Source organism: Chaetomium tenue (genome assembly GCF_020726465.1).
Source record: "Chaetomium tenue strain MPI-SDFR-AT-0079 chromosome Unknown F5144scaffold_1, whole genome shotgun sequence".
NCBI lineage: Eukaryota > Fungi > Ascomycota > Sordariomycetes > Sordariales > Chaetomiaceae > Chaetomium > Chaetomium tenue.
The window spans coordinates 2,247,068-2,269,245 of NW_027117329.1; the positions used below are offsets into that span (position 1 = coordinate 2,247,068).

Below are 22,178 nucleotides of genomic sequence, written 5' to 3' on the forward strand. Positions count from 1 at the left end.
CTTTCATTCTTTCGCACCTCGCGTCCGCACTCTTTCTTCCTCCTTCCAACCAACCTTTGCTACATTTACACACTCGCCACTACAACCACACCAACACGAATCTTAAATTCCTTACACTCATTCACAACTGTTCAAGTTCGGTCAATTACAATCGATGGCTCCTCCTACAGGCCCTCGAGCGAGCCGCGGCAATCGGCCGAGCCAGCGGGGCTCACGAGGTGGTGGCGGCATAGGAAAGCGTCGGGGTCCCTCTCGAACCGATCGTGATGGGGATGTTTCTATGGATAGCGTCAATGCGGCCAACCCACCAACTGGCCCTTCCGCTCATTCCACACGTGGAAACCGAGGCTCCCGGGGTGGGAGAGGCTCTCGGGTGTCAACCCGGCTCGCCAGCAACGTACGCAATCACGCATCAGAAGATGGCACCGCTCGCAGTGATAAATCCCAATTCAGCAACAAAGTCACCCTCAAGATCCACGGTCTCAGCGCCAGTAAAGCGTCCGGAAATCAGGATGGTGGCCTTCGTTCGCTCCTCGAGTTTCTCGAGCGGAAATCTTCTAAAGGGCGTCCTGTCGTCCTCGGTAGAGTACGTTGCCTCCCTTTTTTTCCTCTATTGGCTTTCTTCAACGTGCACCCTAACGCTGTTACCTAGGGAGTAATTCGGGGCGAGTATGTCTGGCTTAAGGTCAAGCAAGCCGACGCGCCCCTTTTGTTGCGTCTAAACGGTTTCAGCTATGCTGGCGCCTCGTTAACCATCGAAGAGACCAACGACCCGATTCCCCCGCAAAACGCCCAATCAACCATCGACGGGCCCGGGCCTAATCCGTCCGAGACAAGAGAAAAGTTACTGGCAGTCCTGAGCTCTCGCTACAACGCAGAACAGAAGCTCTTGGATCTATCAGCGCTGGGGGCCGATCAAAACCTTTTCAGCCTGGGCGCTTTCCAATCCAAGGCGTTAGCGGAGAAGTCTTTCAAGGTGCTGATGAGTCTTACGAATACGCGTTACGACAATCCTGTGGAGAAGGAAGCGGGCATCCAGGCGGTTACCATCGCCAACAACGACATCCACGACGTCTATGAGGTTTTCACCCTAGCCCAGACCCTACCTCATCTGCGCCGCCTCGATCTTAGTGGCAACAAGCTCGAGGATATGTCAAAACTCGCCAAGTGGCGTCACGAATTTCGCCGTTTGGAGGAGATGCATGCCCTTGGCAATCCCCTTGCCAATTTACCAAACTACTCGACCCAAATGGTAGAATGGTTCCCAAGCCTACAGGTCTTGGATGGGCGCCGAGTTAGGACTCCCGAGGAGGCTGCAGAGGCCTTCAAGTCGTGGTTTCCTACTCCGCTTCCCCGTCTCCCATCCAACCTGCGAGATGGGGGGAACAACGTAGCGAGCACATTCATCCGTGGGTTCTTCACCACGTATGACCAGGACCGCGTTTCTCTGGCCAGACAGTTTTACGATGACGACTCTGCCTTTTCCCTCAGGACTGGCGCAGAGCCTGTCCCAGACACCTACGACAACTTCTCCAGGAATCTGGAAACAATTGGCGTCCGAGGCTCGTCTACCCAGCAGCGGCTCTTCACGGGAAGCAATCTGATCGCCGAACTCTGGGCCCGGCTCCCTGCGACAAGGCATCCCAGCCTGGATTTGGTCGATGCGTGGCAGGTTGATTGCCATACTTTTCCGGGTTTGGCTGAGCCGTCTGGACAGGGCTTAGCTATGGGCTTAGCCATCACCGTCCACGGCCGATTTGAAGAAGTCGACCCGACCCGACAACTTCTTGGCACCCGCCAGTTTTCTCGTTCTTTTATCCTCGGACCGAGCAAGTCTGGTGCTCCGCACCCCTACCGGGTCATTAGCGACGAGCTCGCACTGCAAACCTGGGTACCGCAACAACAACAAACACCGACCGCCGCCGTTCAGGCTCCGACCGTGACGCCTGCCCCGACAACGGCCGTTGCAGCGCAACCTCCCGTGCTGGATGATGCCATGCGTGCTCAGATGGTAGAAGAACTGTGCCGACAAACGGGCATGACTCCCGAGTACTCTCGGCTATGCTTGGCTGGATTAGCGGACTGGAACTTCGACCTCGCGCTGAAGTCGTTTCATGAGAAGAGAGGCGAACTGCCGCCGGAGGCTTTTGTACCCACTGCATAGTTTGCGGAACGGGTGGATATGGATGTGGGGATATGAAGGTAAGCGTCTTTTTCTGTCCATATTGGTTGCTGCGGACTAACTGGGTGCTCTAGGATAGAAGCGAGTTCACGATGTATTAGCGAAATCGAGATGGGAACAACGGATCATAAGAATCGGAAGCGATTGGTTTTAACTTTGTCCCTTGACAGCGGCTGTGATAAGGATGGAAAGCGTTGCGTGTTGTCTCTCTGGCTTATTCCTCGGCATTGAAAAGGCTTTTCTTTGCCTCTTCTCTTTTTCCTTTTAACTTTTGGCTGCGGCCGGAAGACTTGAAGTTGGGCTTTAAGGCGTTGGGGTCCCAAACGGAACGAAACGTTCTGCTTTTTTTGGTTACGGTTTGGGGTGGGCAGGTTGGAAAAGGTCTGCTTTTTTATTTATTTTCTGGCGTTCAGGGGCATTGGGACGGATTATACTTAGACGGATGGACACATGCCATTCAACGTGATACCCAGATTCAATACTTTACAGCGTCTCGAATTACCCATTTTGGGAACTGAAGTGTGAATGGGTATCTTGAAGTAGTTTGCGGGGGAGCTTGAGGCTGACGGGTAGAAGTGGTACGATGTTGCTGTTGGTGACGGCCAACGTTGGTGTCACAAATCGGTATGACAACCTTATTGTTATTAATAGTTAGGCAGTCAGATGGTTCTACAGATTGGTTACAACTTCATTCAATTACACCGCCAGCGGCGAAGGCAACTCGGGCAGTGGAAGTCCAGCGTGTTGTTCGATGAACCTCCTCCCCGCCACGACCTTCCGCCCATTTTACCCCCTGGCCACCACCAACAGGCACCTCAAGTTTGTCACGAGATGAAAGGGGAAGGATCCTAGTAACTACTGGTGGTTTGCATAACATATCATCCACCTGGGTTGTATTTCAAACAGACACACTCCGTCGATCGGACATGGCAGGCCGAGTTCTCATCTGGTCACGAGCGAAGTTAATGAGCGGAAGAGTGTGTGGTTGGGTAAAAATCCATCGTATTCACTACGCGCCCGCACCCTTTTATTGATTCGTGGTTCCCAAGCCATGTGACTGTGATGTTGAAATCCTATTATGGCCAATCACCAGCAGCAATGAGCATGGCGGCGTCCGCAGAGCCGCGCGGGACTTTGGTGTGTGGTTCCTGGGTTCCCGAACACTGACATCATCGCTCACCTGGGGGCCACTTCGGGTAAAATTGCATGTTCGCATGCGAACTTTTGAGCTCGCCAATTCCTCGTGGTGCAAAGACATGGGCGGGAAGTGGAGAGGCATCCTTGCCCCGCCATTCGGGTGGAGGTGCAGGCGCTTTCTCCGTTCTGGGTTAGGCTCGGTTTCCTGTCTGGGGTTCGAGCGTTTCAGGAAAAGGACAGGACAGGGCCCTCATTCGACAACGGCGAATCCACTGCTTGAGGGTTCGGAGCGACACACCGTTGGGAGTGGCAGTGTTGTATCACCACCAGCTGACTTTTTCATCTGAGTTCAGATTATCGTCGAGTTCCACAGCTGGATGAGAGCTGATTTTGAGGATGGAAGTTGATTTTGGGCATCCCGATCTGACAACGAGAGATGGAACGAGGGAGGGTATCCAAACGACTCCTTCGTACACTAACTCACTACCTTGACTAACGAGTGCAGCCAGCAGCCAGGGCTCTCATTTTTTTTCCTTCGGTTTCTTTTCTTTTTCTTTCCTTTTCCCTGGCCTTGCGATGTCTGGCTCCTCTCCGGTTGGGCAGCCGAATCTCATCTCTTCAACAAGGAAGGAAACAAAACGGGCCCCAGCGAGCCCAGGGCCCAGTCTGCCGAGGCTGGTGTTGATTCGGATTCGCGTTCTCCCACCAGCGCCCCTTTTCACCCCTCAGGATCAACCAGTTCGCCAAGTGGCATGTCCTCCCTCCCTCGGCGGCACCCCATCTGGCACCGCAGCTGGCTGGGGCTGGGGAGTTTCTCGCATGACGAGCTTCAAATGAGGGCCGAGGGACCCCCCTGTCTGACCCCGTCTCCTCCCCTGATTCGACCAGGCCCCCGGTTCCCTCCCCTGTTCCCAGGCCCCGTTTTTGGCTCATTTCCCGTGCCTCCCCTTGCCGCCTACCCCGTCCGATGTCTCGGTGGCTCGCTGCCATGCGTGTCCCTCTCGTCTCCCTTGGTGTGGTGGTGTCTTGTTCAGGTCGCAATGCTCAGCTTCACGAAAGTTAGCAATTGACTTCTCGGTCGGCAACCGAAACTCGTCCGGCACAGTTTTGCAGTTTGCCACAACCCTTCTTGAACGTTGTGTTGTCTGCTTCTCTCCTTCGCAACCGCAGGAAAGCCGTTTGCTTTACCCCCCCGGCTTGACACGAGCGTGGACCATCAGCGCCAGGGGCTCGCAGTAGCATCGTGTGCGTTCCATCGACCCTTTCGCGGCAAAGGCCCCAATTCCACGTAACCCCCTCTCCATCCTGCGACACGGGGGCTCCTCAGGAAAACCTTCGTTTCCTCGCCGTTTGTTCCTCGGAAACAACCCAGGGTTTTGTTCCGTCGATCATCTTCTCCCTCCAACAGGCCGGTCCTCGAACTTCCAGATCGACGTTTGGCCGTTTTTTTCCCGCTCATTCGATTGACGCGAGATATTCTTCCTCTGGGTTTCCTGGGAATACTGGTCCGCTTCTTTGGCATTCGAAGTTCTTGCTACTTACCGACCGTTGACGGCGCAATACGAAAGCACGACACTCTGCCCCGGACCCGCAACCTCGACATGTCTTGCTGACGAGGACCATCATTGAGGTTTCCCCCCTCTCCATTGGAGGCACCGATTGCCTAGGTCGGTTGTGTCGTCGGCATAGGCCGAGATTCCGCCACGATGCCGCTCCCTAAACCAAAAACGCCGTTGAATAACGCATGTTCGGTCATATTCAACAACACACTTTACACATACTCGGCCGATGCCTTCCAGTCATTGCGGCTTGTACCGGGGGCGAAATGGAAGGTGCTGCCCCAGGGCGAGAAGGTGACGGGGGCTGCTTGCGTCGGTTCAACAACAGGGACAGCGTCGACGTCGGCTTTCTTCGTTGTCGGAGGTGTTGGCGGGACGGATGAGTACCAGGGGCTGCAGAAATTTACGTACGAAACGGGGCAATGGGAGTCGGTAAAGCTGCTGGATAAGGTGACACACCAGCGGGTAGGACACAGCGCCGTTTACCTGAACAGCACCGACTCGATCCTCGTCTACGCCGGCAACCAAGACGGGTCCAACGGACCCTCAACGTCAACATTTACGATTGGCGCCTCGGCGCCACACGAAGTCCGTTCATATGACACGAGCGGGCCACCGTCAGTCAACCCAATTCTACTGTCCTGGTCTCCCAGCGAGGCGGCCTTGATTGGCGGGAGTACGTGGAACGCACAGGTTATGCTATTTAACGCGGCCGACAAGAAATGGGTCGACTCGGGAGCATCACTCGCGGCGCCACTACCGAAGGATACGTCCGCCATCCAAGCGGTGTTGATGACGGGCGATGATGGGTCCAAGAACCTTCTCACTTTCGACATGTCCGAGTCACCAAACATGGTCAGGCGAACGGTTCTATTCAAGGGCCCCGGCGTACCGGTTCCGAAGGCTGCGCCGGTTCGCAGGCGGGCCTCGAAAAGGAGTGAGCATGGGCTGAGCAGCAAGGAGAAGAGGGCCGGTGAGCCCCTGACGATAAACAACTGGCCGACATACAACTCGACTTCAGCTCCTAAAGTCACCCGGAGCAACTTTGCTCTCGCTCAGGACTCGGACGGCATGGTCGTCATTGCGGGCGGAACCGCAGCCGACGATGTACTATGCATGTTCGATGCCAGAGACAACAGTTGGGAAGATGCGGAGTCCAAGCTCTCCCAGGTTCGACTTCTTTCGACTGAATCCTCCACTATATCTTCTTCGACGTCCTCAAGGACAGCTACATCAACAAAGCTAAGTTCGACATCGACATCCTCACCTTCCACTACATCCCTCACAGCTAGCGCGACGAACCCAACCGTCGCCACCCAAACACCGACAGAAGCCGCGGCAGTGGCAGTTCCTGATGGCTCCGATCCGCAATTAAACACCATCCTTGGTGCAGTCTTAGGGAGTATCTTTGGTGCCGCAATTCTCCTAGTTCTCGCGTATGTCTGCATCAGGCGGCGGAAGAGGCAGGGTCATGTAGAATCCGGCCACGTGAGCCGGGCAAGCGGGCGGCCACCGAGCGAGAAGGACAGTGTCGGATTCGCCAAAGAGAGCCTTGCATTTGGCCAGGGTCCGCCGGGCGTCTTCCGCGGTCACCAGCAACAAGGGTCCCAGAGCTCATTCTCATCGATGGCGATCCTCATGGGCCGCGCGGGCGAGAAGTCGGCTCCGACTGGGCTCGGTCGCAAGTCAAGCAATGAGAGCAGGCGCGATTCATCCGACAGCACCTTCAAAGCCTTCAAGAGCACTATTAGCAAGCCGATGGCACAACCTACTCCGCCCCCAGCAGCTGCTCGGCCGCCACCGCCATCCCAACAGACCCGAGACGAGAAGGGTGTCGCGTTCGCAACCCGCACGGTTGATGCGAAGCCACGTACCTTGACGGCAGGGGCTGCTGATAAGCAAGGGAACACGCGGCGCAGCTCTGGGTGGAACAGGTACTGGTCTGGTTGCTCGGCCCTGAACCTTTTGGGTTTCGGCAACGGCAACAACAATAACAACAACAACAACATTAATCCTAACAATGTCGCCGCTCACAACTCACGGCGCACCACCCTAGCCTCCGACCGGAGTTCCAACTACAGCAACCCGCACCGCATGACCCAAGACAGCGCGACGGTGCCGCCTCTATTCCCCGCCTCTGCGGAACCCCGAATGTCCTTCAGCCGTGTCAACGCCCACAGCCCAACCATCGCCGTGTACAACGATAAGCTGAACCAGGGCATGAGCGGTCGGATCGAGACGCAGCGCCCAGTCAGCGCGGTCAGCGACATGTCAGCCTCGGCGTACTCGAGCGGCATCCCGGAGTCTGTGCAAGACGCCTGGGACGCGGCGGCCGCCGGCAAGCCTTGGGGAGCGGACCGGTCGCTCAACGACTCGTCTACCGGCGTCTACTCGACGCCCCTCGCCCCGGCTTCCCAGGGCCTAAAGCCCCCCTCGCAAGGCCCGCCGCGCCGGAACCAACCCCCCGTGCGCGACGACATGAGCTGGCTTAACCTAGGTGGCAACTAAAAACACCGCCGCTCCACCGTGTTTGCCTTCGGCTCTTCTCCTCCTACCCTCTTGGCGACGTCGCTGTCTGCGATAATGCCCCTGCGCTGCGCGACTGCCACGACCTCCCTGATCGCGTTGTGCCCCATGAAAGCAACGTTCCTTCTGAAGTACCGTCTTTCAGTGTGCTATCTCCTTGCATATCCGAACCCGGCGTTCATCAACGTTAGACTCCCGCTCACTACAACTACAATCACCATCGTCGGCGTCCCTCGGGGCACACTCGACAAACACCGGGAACCTCCCGATCCGTTTTATTTTATTTTTTTCTTGCCCTTTTCGGACCGGTTCATATACCATATTTTCGTTTCTCTCTTGCTATCCGGTACTATATCCTGTACATTGTGGCGCGCCTTTCTGTTTGCTGTCCATTACTGGCATTTCCAACTGGCGGCCCGGGGTCGGTCCTAAAAGCCTCCCTTTTTTTTCCACTTTTGTCTCACCAGATTTCTTTTTGTTTCGACAAATTTGGGACCAGCGCATATGTTTGCTGTTGGCTTCCTCGGCAATATCTTGTGCAATACCGTACATATCTGTTTTCTTTTTTCGTCTGTTTTCTATTGATCGGCACTGGATAATTGTCTCGCTGTGGTGAGAGGGATGTTGAGAGAAAGGGAGAAGAAGCAAATGCTGCCGAGCGCACGCTATGAACAACCCTAGCTAGGCCCGGGGCCTGTACTGTGGACGATTTGTGGTGTGGTTGGAAACTGCCAACCGTGCAATTGTATCTAGGAACTCGACTGTTTACTACATACTAGTTGTGAAATAAGCAGTAAATACTTGGTCTATTGACTATTAACGAATCCACTTTTTTGGCGTGAGGTGAGGTTTTGCGTGAGAGTAGTAAGCTACCAGTCCTGCGAATAGGGGAAGTCAATACGAATAGCTTGCAGACTCAACGAACCAGCGCCTCCCTTGCTCCATTGCGGAACCGGGTAACATCGTACAGCAAATAGTTTAGGCGGGTTTCGGCCGTGTCGCATTGCCGGTCAAACGCGGTCAAACGCGACAACCTAGGCAACTCGGGCGAGGTCCGGCAGAAGCCGGGATGGAAGATGTGCAAGACTTCCAGCTGCTTTCCCCCAAGATTGCCACGCGGTTATCGTGCAACGCCAATCGCAAAAAATCGTCGACCGAGGGCTCGAAGGATCACAAGCCACCCCCCCATCCCGCCGTCATGGTTGCGCCTCGTCGCCACTGGGGGTCAGGTCCGTCTTCTCCCTGAGAAGGCGCCTCAGGGTGCCCCGTCGGTCAACAAAATGAGACGGCCGCCTCGCCACATGGTTAAACTTCCCAAATCGAGCGAGCGTTATGCACACAAATCCATTCTGGTTCTCGGTGCCAGAGAGCGGGATATGTCTTGTGATAATTACAGGGTGTTCCAGCCCTCTGAATAGTCTTGTCGGTCTCGAGTCGATCTCACCAGTCAGCTGCCAGATCGGCGTAATGGATATTTTTGGTTTAGCTCTCTGTCTTCGGTCAACCATGAGTGGTTCGAACTTCGAGGGTGCAGTCAAGGAAAGGCAGGCACCGCATAGGCTAGAGGAAAACTCTCACTTGCGCCTAAAACTGCCCCCCACCTTCCGTGGGGTTTTGATCTGTCAATGAAGCCACCAGAGGCAAGTGGGTCACATGCGCAGCCGAGCAGCTGCAGCAGGCCCGCCCATCTCGCATCCGTTGCATCTCCACGGCTGCGGCACAGCACCCTTACCCCCCAGTAGTGTACGACTCCATCGCCTGTATGCAGGACAGCCGTGACGAAACTAGCATTTTTGTCGGATTGCTTTTGGGTTTTGATTTGACACGTATAAAATTGGTGTTTTGATACACTAGTAGACACTTGTGGGCCAAGGAAACGGAGAAGAGATGGAAAAAATCCCGGTTCTTCGGGACGGCCCCTTGGCCTGTGCTCGGGACGCCTGCAGGACATTTCTGGTGCGAGCCGCCAAGACCCTTCTGGGTGCCACTCCCCACGCATCCCGTCCACAATTCAGGTCGCGCAGATTTGAACCTGGAAGATCATGAACGTCATTGGAACTCGGGTACTGCCTGGAATCAGCCTCCGTCTTGGTGTGAAATGACCATGTGTCTCGAGTGTGTCACCAGATATCCGGATGGCTGGTGCCCCCGACTTCCATGGAAGCCACCTTAGGATCTCAGGACGGGATCGCTGTCTCTTTGGGCATGTTCCGGCCATCCATCTCCATGCACCCGCTTCCACTTCCACACCTGGACATCCCCGGGTAGTGCACCGAACTTTCGTCCGTTGCGCATGCAGAGAACACCCCCCAGGCCATGGAAGTGACAAACTTTTCTCCCGGTGTTCGGAGCCTCACCTTGGTTTTGGCAGTTGATGTAACCTTGGAACAGACTGGAGTCAAAACCCCGAGCCCTGGAAAGCCTAGCCAGTCCACCTGAAGCCTCCCGCTGTTGGGAGCTGGAAGGGTTTGCGGGGCGGCCGAGCGGGGCAGGAAGGGAGCGCAATTAGCACACATGGCTGTGGGGCACAACCGAGCGCTGGCCATAGACGGGCCTTCTTTCCATTTCAACCTGTCGTCCCCCCACCACCCGCCCACTCCCCCGTCTCAGGGTCTCGACTCTGGGAAAGGCCACCCAAACACCAGCAGGTGTAGTCACATCAAGGCTCTCTCTCTATCTTCGTATCCTCACGGCGTCCTCGACGGCTTTTCTCTCCTTCCTCCGGCTCTTCGCAAGCGATTCCCGCCCACTCGGCACTCGGTAGACCGGCTTTTCCCGGCCCATTTGTCGAATCAGCAGCGGGTCGCAGATGAGACATCCGGCCCGTGTTCCGAACGAACGAAAGAGACCGGCTCTCCGCAGGAACACACTCCCGCCGAATTACGTGGACGTCCGATCGCGCAATCTGTCTCGTGCGATAGAGAAAATTGACGGGTTCAGACCTTCCTGAACTTGGTCCTTTCCAAAACCGCGTGGCATACCCTAGGAATTCGACTTTTCGAACCCTAGACCCTAGGGCCATCATGGACTCGTCAAGTTGGGCCGTCGCCGATCATTCGGTCCACCAGGCGCCCGAGGATGATTTCCAACAGTATCTGGATATGAATGGCATGGGCAATCTGGGCGATGGCATGAACTACAACTTCCAGGACTTTCAGGCCTCGGGCGGCCCTCAGTTGCTGCAATCGCACCCCCGGGAGCAGCTTGACATGCCCATGAGCGGCACCGACGCACCAATTCTCCTGTCGCCCGCCGTCCCAGCCATGCAGCACCACATGCCACCCATCACAAGCGCGGCTTCCTACCAGAGCGTACCCGCCACCATGATGCCGCCCCCCAGCCCGAACGAGGCCATCGTTGACACGATCGAGGCACAGATACAATTCCTCCAACAGCAGAAAATGCGGCATCAGCAGCGGCATATGGAGGAACAGCAGGCGGCATTCTTCAACCGCCAGCAGAGGGGCATGGTTCCCCCGACACCCCAGAGCCTGGAGCTCCAGGCCGGATCCAACCACTACTATCCTCCATCCAGTGGACCGGAGCAGCAACAGCCGCAACAACCGCAACAACAACAGCAGCAGCAACAGCAACAGGCCATCGAGTACCGGTATCAGAGGCTAAAAGACCAGGCAGACGTAGGTTGAGGTTTTGTCTCTTGGCCGAGAGCCACGTTTGCTGATCTTCCCGCTAGATGTCATTTACTCCACTGGTCTCACCGGCGGTGACGCCGCTCGACACTCATTTTTCAGTTGATTCTCAGTTTGCGGTATCGGGTGCCTATTTCAGCCCCTTGACATCACCAGCTCTGCATGCCCAGACCGACCCCCTTGCCATGTTTGATCAGTTACACAGCGTCGTGAGCACAAGTTCTCCCGTTGATATGGAGGTGGACCCGTCGTCCTCCGGGCCTACCATATCAAATACGACACCTGGTGACTTAGCCAAGAAAATGCGAAAAAACGCGGCCAAGGCGAGGGCCAAAGGCGGCATCAAGCAGTCACCAATCTCAAAACCTTTGCGCAGGAGGACTACAACCACTCCCAGCTTGAACGCTCAGGTGCTGAGTGAGCTTGCCGAAAGTGCTGAACGCAACCAAGATCCCCAGTTGCTGCCCACGCCCATGATGCAGACTTCTTCCTCTTCTACTACAGGAATAACCGATTCCGAGGATTCGGTCTCACCCGAAGCGTTGAACGACACGACTCCGGTCGATATGCCCCCACCTCCGATACCCAAATCACGATCTGCGAGGCCGTCCCCGTATATTGCGCCGCAGGCCAGCGCGGTTCCCAGTTCCTTGCAACCTCCACGGCCAGGCATCGCTTCCCCCGCAACCCCCGCGTCGCTGATGAAACTCAGCTCACCGAGTAACGGCAGCGCGGGCGCGAGGGCCGATAGCCAAGAGGCAATCGAAACCGACCAGATCGAAACCTTTGAGCTCCCGGAGTCGGCCAACTTTTTGAATAGAGCCACACCATCATCCAACAATGCCCCGACGCCAACGCAGTCCTCCCAAGACAGGGGTTCCTCAAAAACACCTTCTTTGGCGCCTATTGCCTCGCCCTCTCTCGCAAAACCGTCCGGGACCTCATCCGCGACGCAAAGCCCGCAGTTGCTCGCCGGGTCCGGATTTGGCTCCAGAAAAACACCCCAGCTTCTCCCAAGAGGGAGTAAGAAGCGCGGGAGCGTCAGCTCCATCCCAGTGTCACCCGCTCTCCGTCCCAAGATTTCACCCAGCATCAAACCCCTGCTCCCGGGCGGTCCCGACGTGGAAGAAGCCGCCTCGCACCTCCTCGCCACCAAATCAAACTACCAGCGCATCCTCGAGGGCAACACCCTCCCGGGCGTCTCATACCCAAGCGAACTCTCCACGAACCTCACCTCGAAACGCACGTCGCATAAGATCGCCGAGCAGGGCCGCCGGAACAGGATCAACTCGGCCCTGCTGGAGATCGCCACCCTGCTGCCCCGGCCGCCCAAGGACAGCGAGGGCGAGGGCAGCGACTCGAAGAAGGACAAGGATAAGGGCGGCGGCTCGGCGCCGAACAGCAAGGCGAGTACCGTCGAGATGGCTATCGAGTATATCAAGCAGCTGCAGCAGGAGGTTGTGGAGGCGAATCGGCGGGCGGAGGAGGCGGAGAAGAGGCTGGAGCGGAAAGGGGGTGGGGAGGCTGCTGGTGTGTAGGTGGTGGTGGGCATAGGGGGTGGTGGTCTGGGGGGTTGTGAGGGAGAGAGTGTAGGTTTACGTTTGGTATGGATTTGGTTGGTTGGGGTGGGCATGATAGGATTGATAGGGTTGGGGGGATGTGTGGGGTGGGAACGGAAAAGTAAAGATGGCGTTTTAGGGGGATATAATAGGCTCATGTTTGTTTAAGACCCGCGAGGGCAGACGCCATGGTGTTGTTTCTAAGCGGGATAGGGACTTGCCTCAACCATCCCAATGACCCGGACACTCAACTGTGTAGGACTGTGGGCTATTGTTTGGCATGGGGACACATAAACACGTATACGAGCAGATGAGGCGGAAATACCCAGGGGATGGAAATAGAAAATCATGTTGGAGCACTCTCCGGGCGTGATTAAGACAACTGTTTTGGATGCTGTTTTGAAATGGATTGACTGCTCAAGAGCTATTCGTACAGAACTTGGGTTGTTTGGGGCAGCTCGTTCAACGAGCTTCTGGTGGCGATAATGATGCGTTACTCTCAGCGTTCTATCATCTGGTAGAATCGCAGATTAGAGCGTTATTAATTGTTATCTACCATGTATGTACGACTCGTTGCAAAGCGATAAGTGATAACTATCTTAGAACTCAAACAGGTTGTTGGAAGAGAAATGTGGCTGGTGCAGCTTGAAAGTTTGACCCACGCCACAATCGCTTGGCAAACTGTTCTGTTGCCACCCGGCCAACCAACAAAGTTCCGCTTTCGTCACCCTGTTTCTGCCAGATTGTTTTGTCGGCTTGCCTGCGCTTACCCACTTGAGCAACAATCAACACCAAACTTTTTTTTTCCCCATCTCATCCCCCTCCCACTTTGCATCTCCTTATCGATTTGCCATCTCGCGATCTGCCACGTCTCATTGCAGAACCGAGACGACCCGCAGAAGCTTATGCACCTTGCAGCTGCACGCGTTTAAATACGTCACAACAAGCAGGCTACTGCTCCCACTTAAGCCGGCCTGTGAGGCTCTCGGCGCATCCGGCCTGCCCCCCTCTTGAGACCGCATCAGCCGTCTTCGAAGCTGCGGTTTCACATCCTCATTTTCTATCGAATTGTCCTCCGCCATCCCTTATCGCCGCCATGTCGGACTCAGAGAGCGCCGATTACCTGCAACCGGACTTCGACCCGTGGTCGCTGACCGTCCCGCGCCTGCGCTCTATTCTCGTCACCCACAACATCCATTATCCCTCCCAGGCCAAGAAGCCCCAGCTCATCGATATCTTCAACGACCAGGTCCAGCCACAGTCGAAACAGATTTTGGCTACCCGCGCCCGCGCGAAGCGCACGAGCCGAGGCATTGTGGATGCCGACTCCCAGAGCACTACAAGCACCGAGTTCAACGATGAGGCGATGCCCCCGCCGCCGCCCTCCACGAGGCGGTCTCGGTCGCCCAGGAAAGCGACTAGAGTGAAGCGCGAGTTCGAGGAACCCGACTACGCGCCCGCCACACCCGCGCCGCTTAGAGAGAGCCCCCGCAAGAGGCAATCGCGGTCCACGAGTGCTCAATTGCAACCCGCATCCGACACCGATACAGGCCCCGATCTCGAGCCGCCTCGGTCGGTGAGACGCGACCGGCGCATGACCCCGGTCCCTAAGCTGGAGCCGCCAGAGGAGGAAGAGACCTTTTTTAAGCAGACACCCCAGACCGCCAGCGTCTTCAGCAGCGATAATCCGTTCCAGAGCGGGACCAATTCGCCAATGTCTCCCCTAAAGACCCCTACCAACCGCCGGAAGACATCCGGATTAGAGTCTTTGCTTCGGCAAACGCCCTCCACTGCTCGCCGGCGGACGGACGGGTATGCCTTCGTTGACGAACACGAGCCTTCTACCATCTCGCGGGATATTGAGATACCTCTCGGGCGGGCCCCAAGGGCAATCACACCTGAGATCGAGGCTGATGAGGAGTTTACTCCTGATGAGCAACTTGCGCTCACCCAGGAAGAGGCCGCTCACCCCGAAGTGGCTGTTGCCCGACAAGCGCCGCCGCTTATCAAGCGCGGTTCGAGTCTGTCGACCCCGTTTTGGGTTCTCGTCACAACTCTCCTCGTTGCCTACGGGGCCTGGTATAGGCAAGAGAAGATGGCAGTAGGGTACTGTGGGCTTGGCCGGCAACCAACTCAGCTCATCCCAACAAGCATCCAACTTCCGGAGTGGGCTGTCGAATTGGGCGCCAAGTATGATCTCGGGGACATCCAGAGTCTCCAGGTCCCCGATTACCTGACCGGTGTTTTCGAGCCGCAGTGCGAACCCTGCCCGCCGCATGCGTACTGCTACGAGGACTTTACGGCTCGCTGCGAGCCTGATTTTATCCTGAAGCCCCACCCACTTTCTCTCGGCGGTCTTGTTCCTCTGCCGCCTACGTGCGAGCCTGATGGCGAGAAGGTCCGGCGTGTCCAGGCTGTCGCCGACAAGGCCGTTGAGGAGCTGCGTGAACGGAGGGCCAAGTACGAGTGTGGCGAGCCCCTCGAGCCTGAGGGTGAACCTCTAGACAGTCCCGCCATGGAAGAGCAAGAGCTAAAGGAGATCCTCAACAAGAAGCGCAGCAAGAGAATGGCTGCCGATGAATTTGACGAGCTGTGGAGCGCTGCCATTGGCGAAGTCAAGGCCAGAGAAGAAGTTGAGGTCAAGCAGGAGGAGCCCGAGGCCCCAGCGTAAGTGTCCCAGTCCTCGCTATTTACTCCTTTCCGACCCAGACCGAGCCTGTCATTTTTACGTTTTGTTGTCTTCACACATCCAGTTTCTGACCATAGGACTAACCAGACCCGTCGCTGGACCCATAGAACCGGAGATCCCTCCGCCTTTCCAACTACCAAACTATCGTCCACCTCTCTCGCTAGCCTTTCGTACTCCTGCGCGCTCCGGCGGTCGGTCAAGCTCGGAGTGGCTCGACATCGACTCAGCATTGGTGGAGTGATCTTCTTGATTCTGTCTATGCTTTACGGCCGCCGTCGCTTCATTAACAACCGCGCCCTGGCGGCGCAGATCCCGGCCCTGGTGGACGAGGTCCTCGACCGTCTCGCGAGTCAAAAGGAAGTCGCCTTCGAAACTGGCGACGACGACGCTTTCCTCTTCTTGCCGAACCTACGCGACGATGTACTCCGCTCGCTGCACAGCCTGGCGGACCGCGAGCGCCTCTGGCAGCGCGTGCGCGCCGTCGTCGAGCAGAACAGCAACGTTCGCACGGGCCAGCGCGAGGGCCGCAACGGCGAGGTGGGGAGGGCCTGGGAGTGGATAGGCCCCAGCAGGCTCAGCGCTGTCGACGGTTCGGCGTCCCGCCGACGCAAGGGAGCCCGTGTCTCGTGGGACCCGGATGTCAAGGGGGAGGCGGAGGATAGGCCGGCCCCGGACGCGCTGGAGCGCAAGGCTGTTCATCGGAAATGGGAGGAGGGCCGGCCTATTTACTAATAATTGTGGCGAGGAATATCTCTCGTCGGAGGCCCTACCTTCTTTTGTGGTCTTATTTGTTTCCCTGTACTTACTTGTCTAATCAATCCGGTTTGGAACCGTCTGGCTTGGTTACATTACCCCTGAATGGTGGGAGATAGACACTGGCGGAGAGGAAGTGGTGGCTGGCGAGACGTGCCTGTTCTTCACCTTTTTCTTTTCTTCTACTTGCTCTCGACTTTCCTTGGGTCAGCTTTCTGGGTTATGGAGAGATCTGGGGGGAGTGGCGTTTCGGGCTGTCCGGGGAAGCAAGCGCACGCTAGGTATTCTTTTTGTTGCTGATTGATACCCTTGCTCAGAAGTGAGGGGGCATACACACATAAGACTGATTGAAATTGTACACTGGATCCAACTGTCACATGCTCGAAGTATTTGATGGGGGGAGGTGATGGGGTAAGTTTTAAACAAGAAATGCCTGCTTCCCCTTCATCTCGTTATATTTCGCTTGTCAACACATTCATGTCACCCATCATTGAATATAAGTTCTGGCATGCTACTACTGGCTTGACTGACTGACGCTTCAATTTTCTCTATCCAAAATCTCACTCTCTCCATCTCTCTCTAACCGACTGCCCAACCAACAAGAGCACTCAGCTACTCCTGGTATTGTGAATATCCAGCACCAAGATATCCGTGGCGCCCACCTGGACGAGCTCGTCCATGACGGGGGCGATGCGCTTGGTCTCGACCATGGCGCTGACGGCGACCCAGCCCTCCTCGTCGAGCGCCGTCACCGTGGCCGCGCGCTTGCCCGGCGTCACTCGCGTCGCGTCCGCCAGCTTGGCCCGCGGCACGTTGTACTGGCACAGCACGAACCGCTGCGCCGTGATCACGCCCCGGATCCGGGAGGCGATCAGCTCGACGAGCGACGGGTTGCTTGGTGCCTTGGACTTGATGAGGATGGCGGAGGTTTCTACGACTGTGTCGATGGCCTTGAGGCCGGCCGCTTTCATTGTTTCGCCGGATTCTGGGAGAGGGGGTTAGTTTGGTCGGGGTTGTGGTGAGATGCCTGGGGTTGACTGGAAGAGTTTGGGGAGGGGAGAGTGAGGTGAGTGAGAGGGTTGGCAAGCACTCACCAACCAAATCCACAATACCATCCGCCACGCCCAGCGCGCAGGCGGCCTCGACGCTCCCGCTGAGCTCGATGATCTTGGTGCGGAGCTTCCTCCCCTCGGCGCGGACCGGGTCCGTGATGCCCTCCTGCTCGAGCTCGAGGCGCGTAAAGTACTCGTGCGCGAGGTGCACGAAGCTGGTGCCGATGTTCTTCCCGATCAGGTCCTTGCCCTCGACGTACTCGCCCTTAGCGGGCACCTGGACCTGTAGGCGGCAGGCGCCGAAGCCGAGGTCCAGCACGGTCTCGCAGCCGTGGGGCTTGCCGCGGTTGGGATCCCACTCGTTGCTCATGCGGCGCGCCCGCGCGAGCGCCCGGGTGCCGGCATCGTGCTCCTGCACCTGGTCGTAGCCCGTGATGCCTAGATCGACGCGGCCTTCGCCGACAAAGGTGGGGATGTCGGCGGCGGGGAGGAAAACGAGGGCGATGGGCAGGTTCTTAACGAGGGCGATGTCGAGGCGGTTCTCACGCTTGAACTGAATGTCGGCGCCTTCGAGGATGTTCAAGGCCGCTTGGAGAAGGCGACCCTCTTGAGGTTGGGGGTCAGCATTCGGGGGTTCCAGGAAGTGAGCTCCAACGAGGGAGCCATTGTGGGCGGAACACACTCTTGGGTACTGCGAAGAGCAGCCGGCCTTCTAGGCTTCCGAGGGGCATCAGCTCTTGAGCCATGATAGTGGGGAGTTTGTGTTGCCGCTGCCAGGAGAGAAGGAGAGGGGAGGAGGGGACGGCATGGGGGGCAGCTGTGGATATGGCGGGAGAGGTAGGTAGGTATATGGGGGAGGAGGGGGGTTAACTAACTGGTTGACCAGATCCATGGTGGTTTAGGTAGGGGACGCGGAACGGAGGAGTTGTCAAATTAACTCGAGGTAGGATGGCGTGGATATGGCGCAAGCAGACTGCAGGACGAGCACCCACTCCTAGGTCGGATATTATCAGCACAACTGTTCGCAGGATGCGCATTAGACGCGGCAGAAGGATGCCGGGGTCGGTAATGGAGGGGTAAAAGGTTCGCGACGAGAAGGTGCAAATTAATGGTTCCCCCACGTAGGCACTTACCTTTTTGTAACACAGAGGCTATTTATTCCTGGAGGTTCAATTGCGTGATACCTATGTACGAAGTATAGGATTTCAATGCCCACGGAGGGGGCAAGTGAGTCTTAAGTCGCCGCAGAACCTAAAGCAAAGGAGTTATCGCGGGCCGCAATACCTTCTACGTTGGTTCGAGCTGTCGAGTCAGAGGGGTCGATTTTTTGGATGGCCCACGTTCCTAGATCGGAGTGCTGTCAATGGTGCCCCGCGTCGACCATGGTGGGGTAACCCGCATCTCGCGTCGTTCCGTGTTTCTGTGCGAGGCACTCAAGACCCGCAATTCCGCGGAAACGGAGAGGACCTTGTAGGTTTTCGTATTACTACCCCGAAATGCCCGCGACTACTTATCAGGTACATATTATTAATAAGGCGGACTACTTCGTACCCCAAAGCGACCGAAGCTTCCCTTCACCATCACTGTATTGGACGTCCGAATTGAGCAACGGGCCGGGCCGCAACTTCGTGAGACGGACTCAGAATGGCTGTGGTTCGTACTTGAAAGAGACGGAGGTTAGGTTTATACTCGCATACGAAGTATTGCAGCAGAGCCCAGTTTCGCAGTTGGGGATCTTGCGCTCCATGTTTTAACCCCCCAGCTTCTCTTCCTTGGAGATTCTGACCGACAGCCCAATGTGTGTCAAACAGAGAGCCAAGCCTCCTTGTTTCCCAGTATACGGGGTTGCCCCATCTCTTACCTAACCAGAGGCCCTGGGTATCACAGCGGCCCCTATTCTCAGTGGGCCTGCCGCGCACTCAGCTCTGGGCCCTCGGGCTGGCTTGGCACCGCGGCGTTGATGCAGTGGCCCACCAAAAAGATAGATAACAGCTGTGCAGTGTTTCCAGACTCACTCAGCCATCTGTCCTGTCCTGTCGCATATCCTACCACTCGCTTCCCATCGTTTTTGTTTTAATCCATTTTTCGTCACTCGTTGTACATGTACATATCCATTCAGCCACCCGCTGTAACACAACCGAACTCGATCCGTGTCTAAGGAAATCGCACATCGCAATCAGCAAGCAGCTTGTCGCAGAGAGCTAGATCATCCGCGATTGTGCCCTTGTGCTCGTGTGCCCAATCCTGTACGATGATTTTGTTTGAGCAGGTGCTACTACCGATGTCTTGATATGGTGAGGAATCTGTCCTTCTCTATTTTTGTACTCTCTAGTCGTCTACCGGCACCAACGTTGGCTGTTGACGAGCTGCCGAGGCAAGGCAGGTTGTGCTAACACAATCCTCATGGCAGACGATATAACGGTCAGATCGCATTCGACTACACGAGCTTCGAGGCTCTTCGCGCCGAGTGGTAACTGCACACACGAGACGCACAGTCGTTTGACGAGCGAATCGCCCGAAACCCGGACCCGAAATACCGAGAGGCTACCCCTCGACGATATCGGGAGGTTTTATGGTTGGAGCCCAAACAATCAGGGTCACGACAACAACTTTGGTCACGGTGGCAGCGCCTACGGTAGTCAGTCCGACGACAGCGACAACGACCTCTTGAAGATGTCGACATGGTCAGGGCAGCCGAGGGTGGAGGGGAGCTCCGAGACGATGCGCATGATCCTGTTGACCTGCGTCTCCATCGGTATTACGTCCGTGCATGTACACTACATTGACATGAAGCATGTAATTGCTGACTTGTTGACTGTAGCTTCACCTGGGGTGTTGAGATGACATGTACGTGCCCGTTGCCCAACCTGAAAATGTTGAGCTCACGCTAACACCGCATGCGCAGACTGCACGCCATACCTTCTCTCGCTTGGCCTGTCGAAAGGGCAGACGTCGTTGGTTTGGGTTGCGGGCCCCCTGTCGGGCTTGATTGTGCAACCCATAATAGGGGTCATTGCAGATGAGTCGACGTCAAAATGGGGCAGGAGACGGCCTACCATCGCTATCGGCTCTGTCATTGTTGCCCTCAGCCTGCTGGCCCTGGGCTTCACGAAGGAACTTGTTGCGTCCTTTATCTCAGACCCCGATACGGCGCGGGTATTGACCATCATGATGGCTGTCCTGTCGCTCTACTGTGTCGATTTCTCTATCAACGCAGGTGAGAAATAGCACACACCCCTGCCCTAGCTCTCTCGTGTCACTAACATCAAAATTCTCAGTCATGTCCTGCGCGAGAAGTCTGCTTGTAGACACCTTGCCCATCCATAAGCAGCAAACTGGCGCTGCCTGGTGTACGCTCCATTTGCCGTCCTTTTGGCGATTTTATCAATGCTGACATCGTTATTAGCTAGCCGCATGAACTCCCTGGGGCACATCATCGGCTATGCCATGGGAGCATTGGACCTCGTGCAGATTTTCGGTCCGAGGCTCGGGGATACCCAGTTCAAACAACTCACCGTCATTGCTGCCTTGGGCATGCTGCTCACCTCGGGCATCACCTGCTGGGCTGTCACGGAGCGTATTCTTGTCTCGGTGAGGCACGACCCTCGGCGGGCCCAGGGTCGTTTCAAGGTCGTTCGACAGATTTATTCCACCGTGCTGACCCTTCCCCCCCGTATCAGGGGCATCTGTAACGCTGTGTTTTGGTCCTGGATCGGCTGGTTCCCGTTCATTATCTACAGCAGCACCTGGGTTGGCGAGACTTACTTCCGTTATGATGTCTCGCCCAACGCCAGGGACTCGAACGATGCTCTGGGTGACATGGGCCGTATCGGGAGCATGGCTCTAACCGTGTACTCGACCGTCTCCTTCATCAGCGCGTGGATTCTCCCCGCCCTGATCCAGGCCCCGGAAGACGAAACCTTCACGCACCGCCCACCCGCCAGCCTCGCCCCTTTCATCGAGACATTCAACAAGGTCAAGCCGGACTTGCTGACTGCGTGGATCGCCAGCAACGTGCTGTTTTCGCTCGCCATGTTCTTCACCCCCTTTGCGACCTCGTTCCGCTTTGCCACCATAATCGTCGCCTTCTGCGGCATCCCCTGGTGCGTCTCGCAATGGGCCCCGGTCACATTCCTCGGCGTGGAAGTCAACAAGCTCAGCGGCTCCTCCGACGCCGGCCCGACCATCCGCCCCACCTCCCGCCGCCGCTCCAACGACACCAGCAGCATCGAGATGCTCCGCCTCGAGCACGGCGCCTCCGCAGACGGCGGCCTCCTCGAAGCCGGCACCACCCCCGCTTCCGCCGCCACTGCCACCGCCGGGGCGCACAGCTCGACGGGCGAGCTGAGCGGCATCTACTTCGGCATCCTCAACATCTACGTCACCATCCCACAGTTCCTCAGCACCATCATGACCGGCGCCGTCTTCGCCCTGCTCGAGCCCGGCAAGAGCCCCGAGCTGGCCGCCGAGGCCCACCCCGCCGAGCAGAGCGACCCCTCGGGCCCCAACGCCATCGCCGTGTGCATGTTCCTCGGCGCGCTGAGCTCCCTGGTTGCCGCGTGGTCGACGACTAAGTTGAGGGGTTTGTAATAAAAATGGGGGGAAAGGGAGGGGAGGGAGGATAAAATGGGGCAATAACATGGGCATGGGTTGGCTATGTAGTAGGGATGCAGTAGAAGGGAGACGGTGGGTTGATAGATACGGGAAGGGTTGGGTTGGATGAATGGGGATACTTTAGGATTAGAACCGAGGAGCGCGGCGTTGGAGCGGCCGATCTTTCTGGCGAGTTTTTCTTTCTCTCAGTCAAGCATGTTGTATCTCATTGCGATGGTTTCATTTCCTTGGCTTGTGGCAACTTGTCGGCTCTATTTCGCTCACAAAGACTTGTATGTATATAGACTATTTCGCTGTATCATAATCCTAGAGGCTCCTGTCCTTTTAACCTGTACTCGCTGATGAAGAAAGTGGTGACCTAACGGCAAATGCTCTCCCACGTCTTCTTGAGCTAGGCAAGCCCCTCCCACGAAGCCGGCCAGAGGATACCAAGTGATGCAAGAACACCATAATTATA

The 22,178-nt window shown here is 56.6% G+C and overlaps 6 protein-coding genes across 6 annotated transcripts; 5 read left to right on the forward strand and 1 right to left on the reverse strand.

Moving 5' to 3' along the window:
• F5144DRAFT_554878 (uncharacterized protein) lies at window positions 1-2,531 on the forward strand. Its single transcript, XM_066787871.1, has 2 exons — window positions 1-586; window positions 653-2,531. Exons 1-2 carry the CDS (start codon window positions 155-157, stop codon window positions 2,162-2,164), a joined length of 1,944 nt encoding a protein of 647 aa, XP_066648277.1. The 5' UTR covers window positions 1-154; the 3' UTR covers window positions 2,165-2,531.
• Window positions 2,532-4,933: 2,402 nt separating this feature from the next.
• On the forward strand, window positions 4,934-7,565 carry F5144DRAFT_29377 (uncharacterized protein). The gene has a single exon (XM_066783831.1). It carries the CDS (start codon window positions 5,026-5,028, stop codon window positions 7,384-7,386), a length of 2,361 nt encoding a protein of 786 aa, XP_066648278.1. The 5' UTR covers window positions 4,934-5,025; the 3' UTR covers window positions 7,387-7,565.
• A 2,862-nt stretch (window positions 7,566-10,427) lies between these two features.
• On the forward strand, window positions 10,428-12,592 carry F5144DRAFT_481042 (helix-loop-helix DNA-binding domain-containing protein; the record flags this gene model as incomplete). The annotated part of the gene is made up of 3 exons (XM_066785263.1): window positions 10,428-10,648; window positions 10,940-11,042; window positions 11,252-12,592. 3 exons carry the CDS (start codon window positions 10,428-10,430, stop codon window positions 12,590-12,592), a joined length of 1,665 nt encoding a protein of 554 aa, XP_066648279.1.
• Window positions 12,593-13,627: 1,035 nt separating this feature from the next.
• Window positions 13,628-16,351, forward strand: F5144DRAFT_29483 (Man1-Src1p-C-terminal domain-containing protein). The gene is made up of 2 exons (XM_066783840.1): window positions 13,628-15,280; window positions 15,410-16,351. The coding sequence occupies exons 1-2, from the start codon at window positions 13,710-13,712 to the stop codon at window positions 16,032-16,034; spliced, it is 2,196 nt and encodes a 731-aa protein (XP_066648280.1). The 5' UTR covers window positions 13,628-13,709; the 3' UTR covers window positions 16,035-16,351.
• A 312-nt stretch (window positions 16,352-16,663) lies between these two features.
• Window positions 16,664-17,853, reverse strand: F5144DRAFT_588588 (uncharacterized protein; the record flags this gene model as incomplete). The annotated part of the gene is made up of 3 exons (XM_066789947.1): window positions 16,664-17,040; window positions 17,150-17,713; window positions 17,790-17,853. 3 exons carry the CDS (start codon window positions 17,851-17,853, stop codon window positions 16,664-16,666), a joined length of 1,005 nt encoding a protein of 334 aa, XP_066648281.1.
• Window positions 17,854-19,648: 1,795 nt separating this feature from the next.
• Window positions 19,649-21,957, forward strand: F5144DRAFT_29623 (uncharacterized protein). Its single transcript, XM_066783843.1, has 4 exons — window positions 19,649-19,954; window positions 20,013-20,324; window positions 20,386-20,457; window positions 20,514-21,957. The coding sequence occupies exons 1-4, from the start codon at window positions 19,948-19,950 to the stop codon at window positions 21,695-21,697; spliced, it is 1,575 nt and encodes a 524-aa protein (XP_066648282.1). The 5' UTR covers window positions 19,649-19,947; the 3' UTR covers window positions 21,698-21,957.
• Window positions 21,958-22,178: the final 221 nt, after the last annotated feature.

What these genes read in the sequence shown, in the direction of transcription:
- F5144DRAFT_29623 (XM_066783843.1), top strand. An exon ending in CGATTTCTCTATCAACGCAG is followed by an intron (nt 20,325 to 20,385) that starts GTGAGAAATAGC and finishes CAAAATTCTCAG; the next exon opens with TCATGTCCTGCGCGAGAAGT. An exon ending in GCAAACTGGCGCTGCCTGGT is followed by an intron (nt 20,458 to 20,513) that starts GTACGCTCCATT and finishes CATCGTTATTAG; the next exon opens with CTAGCCGCATGAACTCCCTG.
- F5144DRAFT_554878 (XM_066787871.1), top strand. Translation starts at nt 155, where the DNA reads ATGGCTCCTCCTACAGGCCCTCGAGCGAGCCGCGGCAATCGGCCGAGC. An exon ending in GTCCTGTCGTCCTCGGTAGA is followed by an intron (nt 587 to 652) that starts GTACGTTGCCTC and finishes GCTGTTACCTAG; the next exon opens with GGAGTAATTCGGGGCGAGTA.
- F5144DRAFT_29483 (XM_066783840.1), top strand. Translation starts at nt 13,710, where the DNA reads ATGTCGGACTCAGAGAGCGCCGATTACCTGCAACCGGACTTCGACCCG. An exon ending in GAGGAGCCCGAGGCCCCAGC is followed by an intron (nt 15,281 to 15,409) that starts GTAAGTGTCCCA and finishes CTGGACCCATAG; the next exon opens with AACCGGAGATCCCTCCGCCT.
- F5144DRAFT_29377 (XM_066783831.1), top strand. Translation starts at nt 5,026, where the DNA reads ATGCCGCTCCCTAAACCAAAAACGCCGTTGAATAACGCATGTTCGGTC.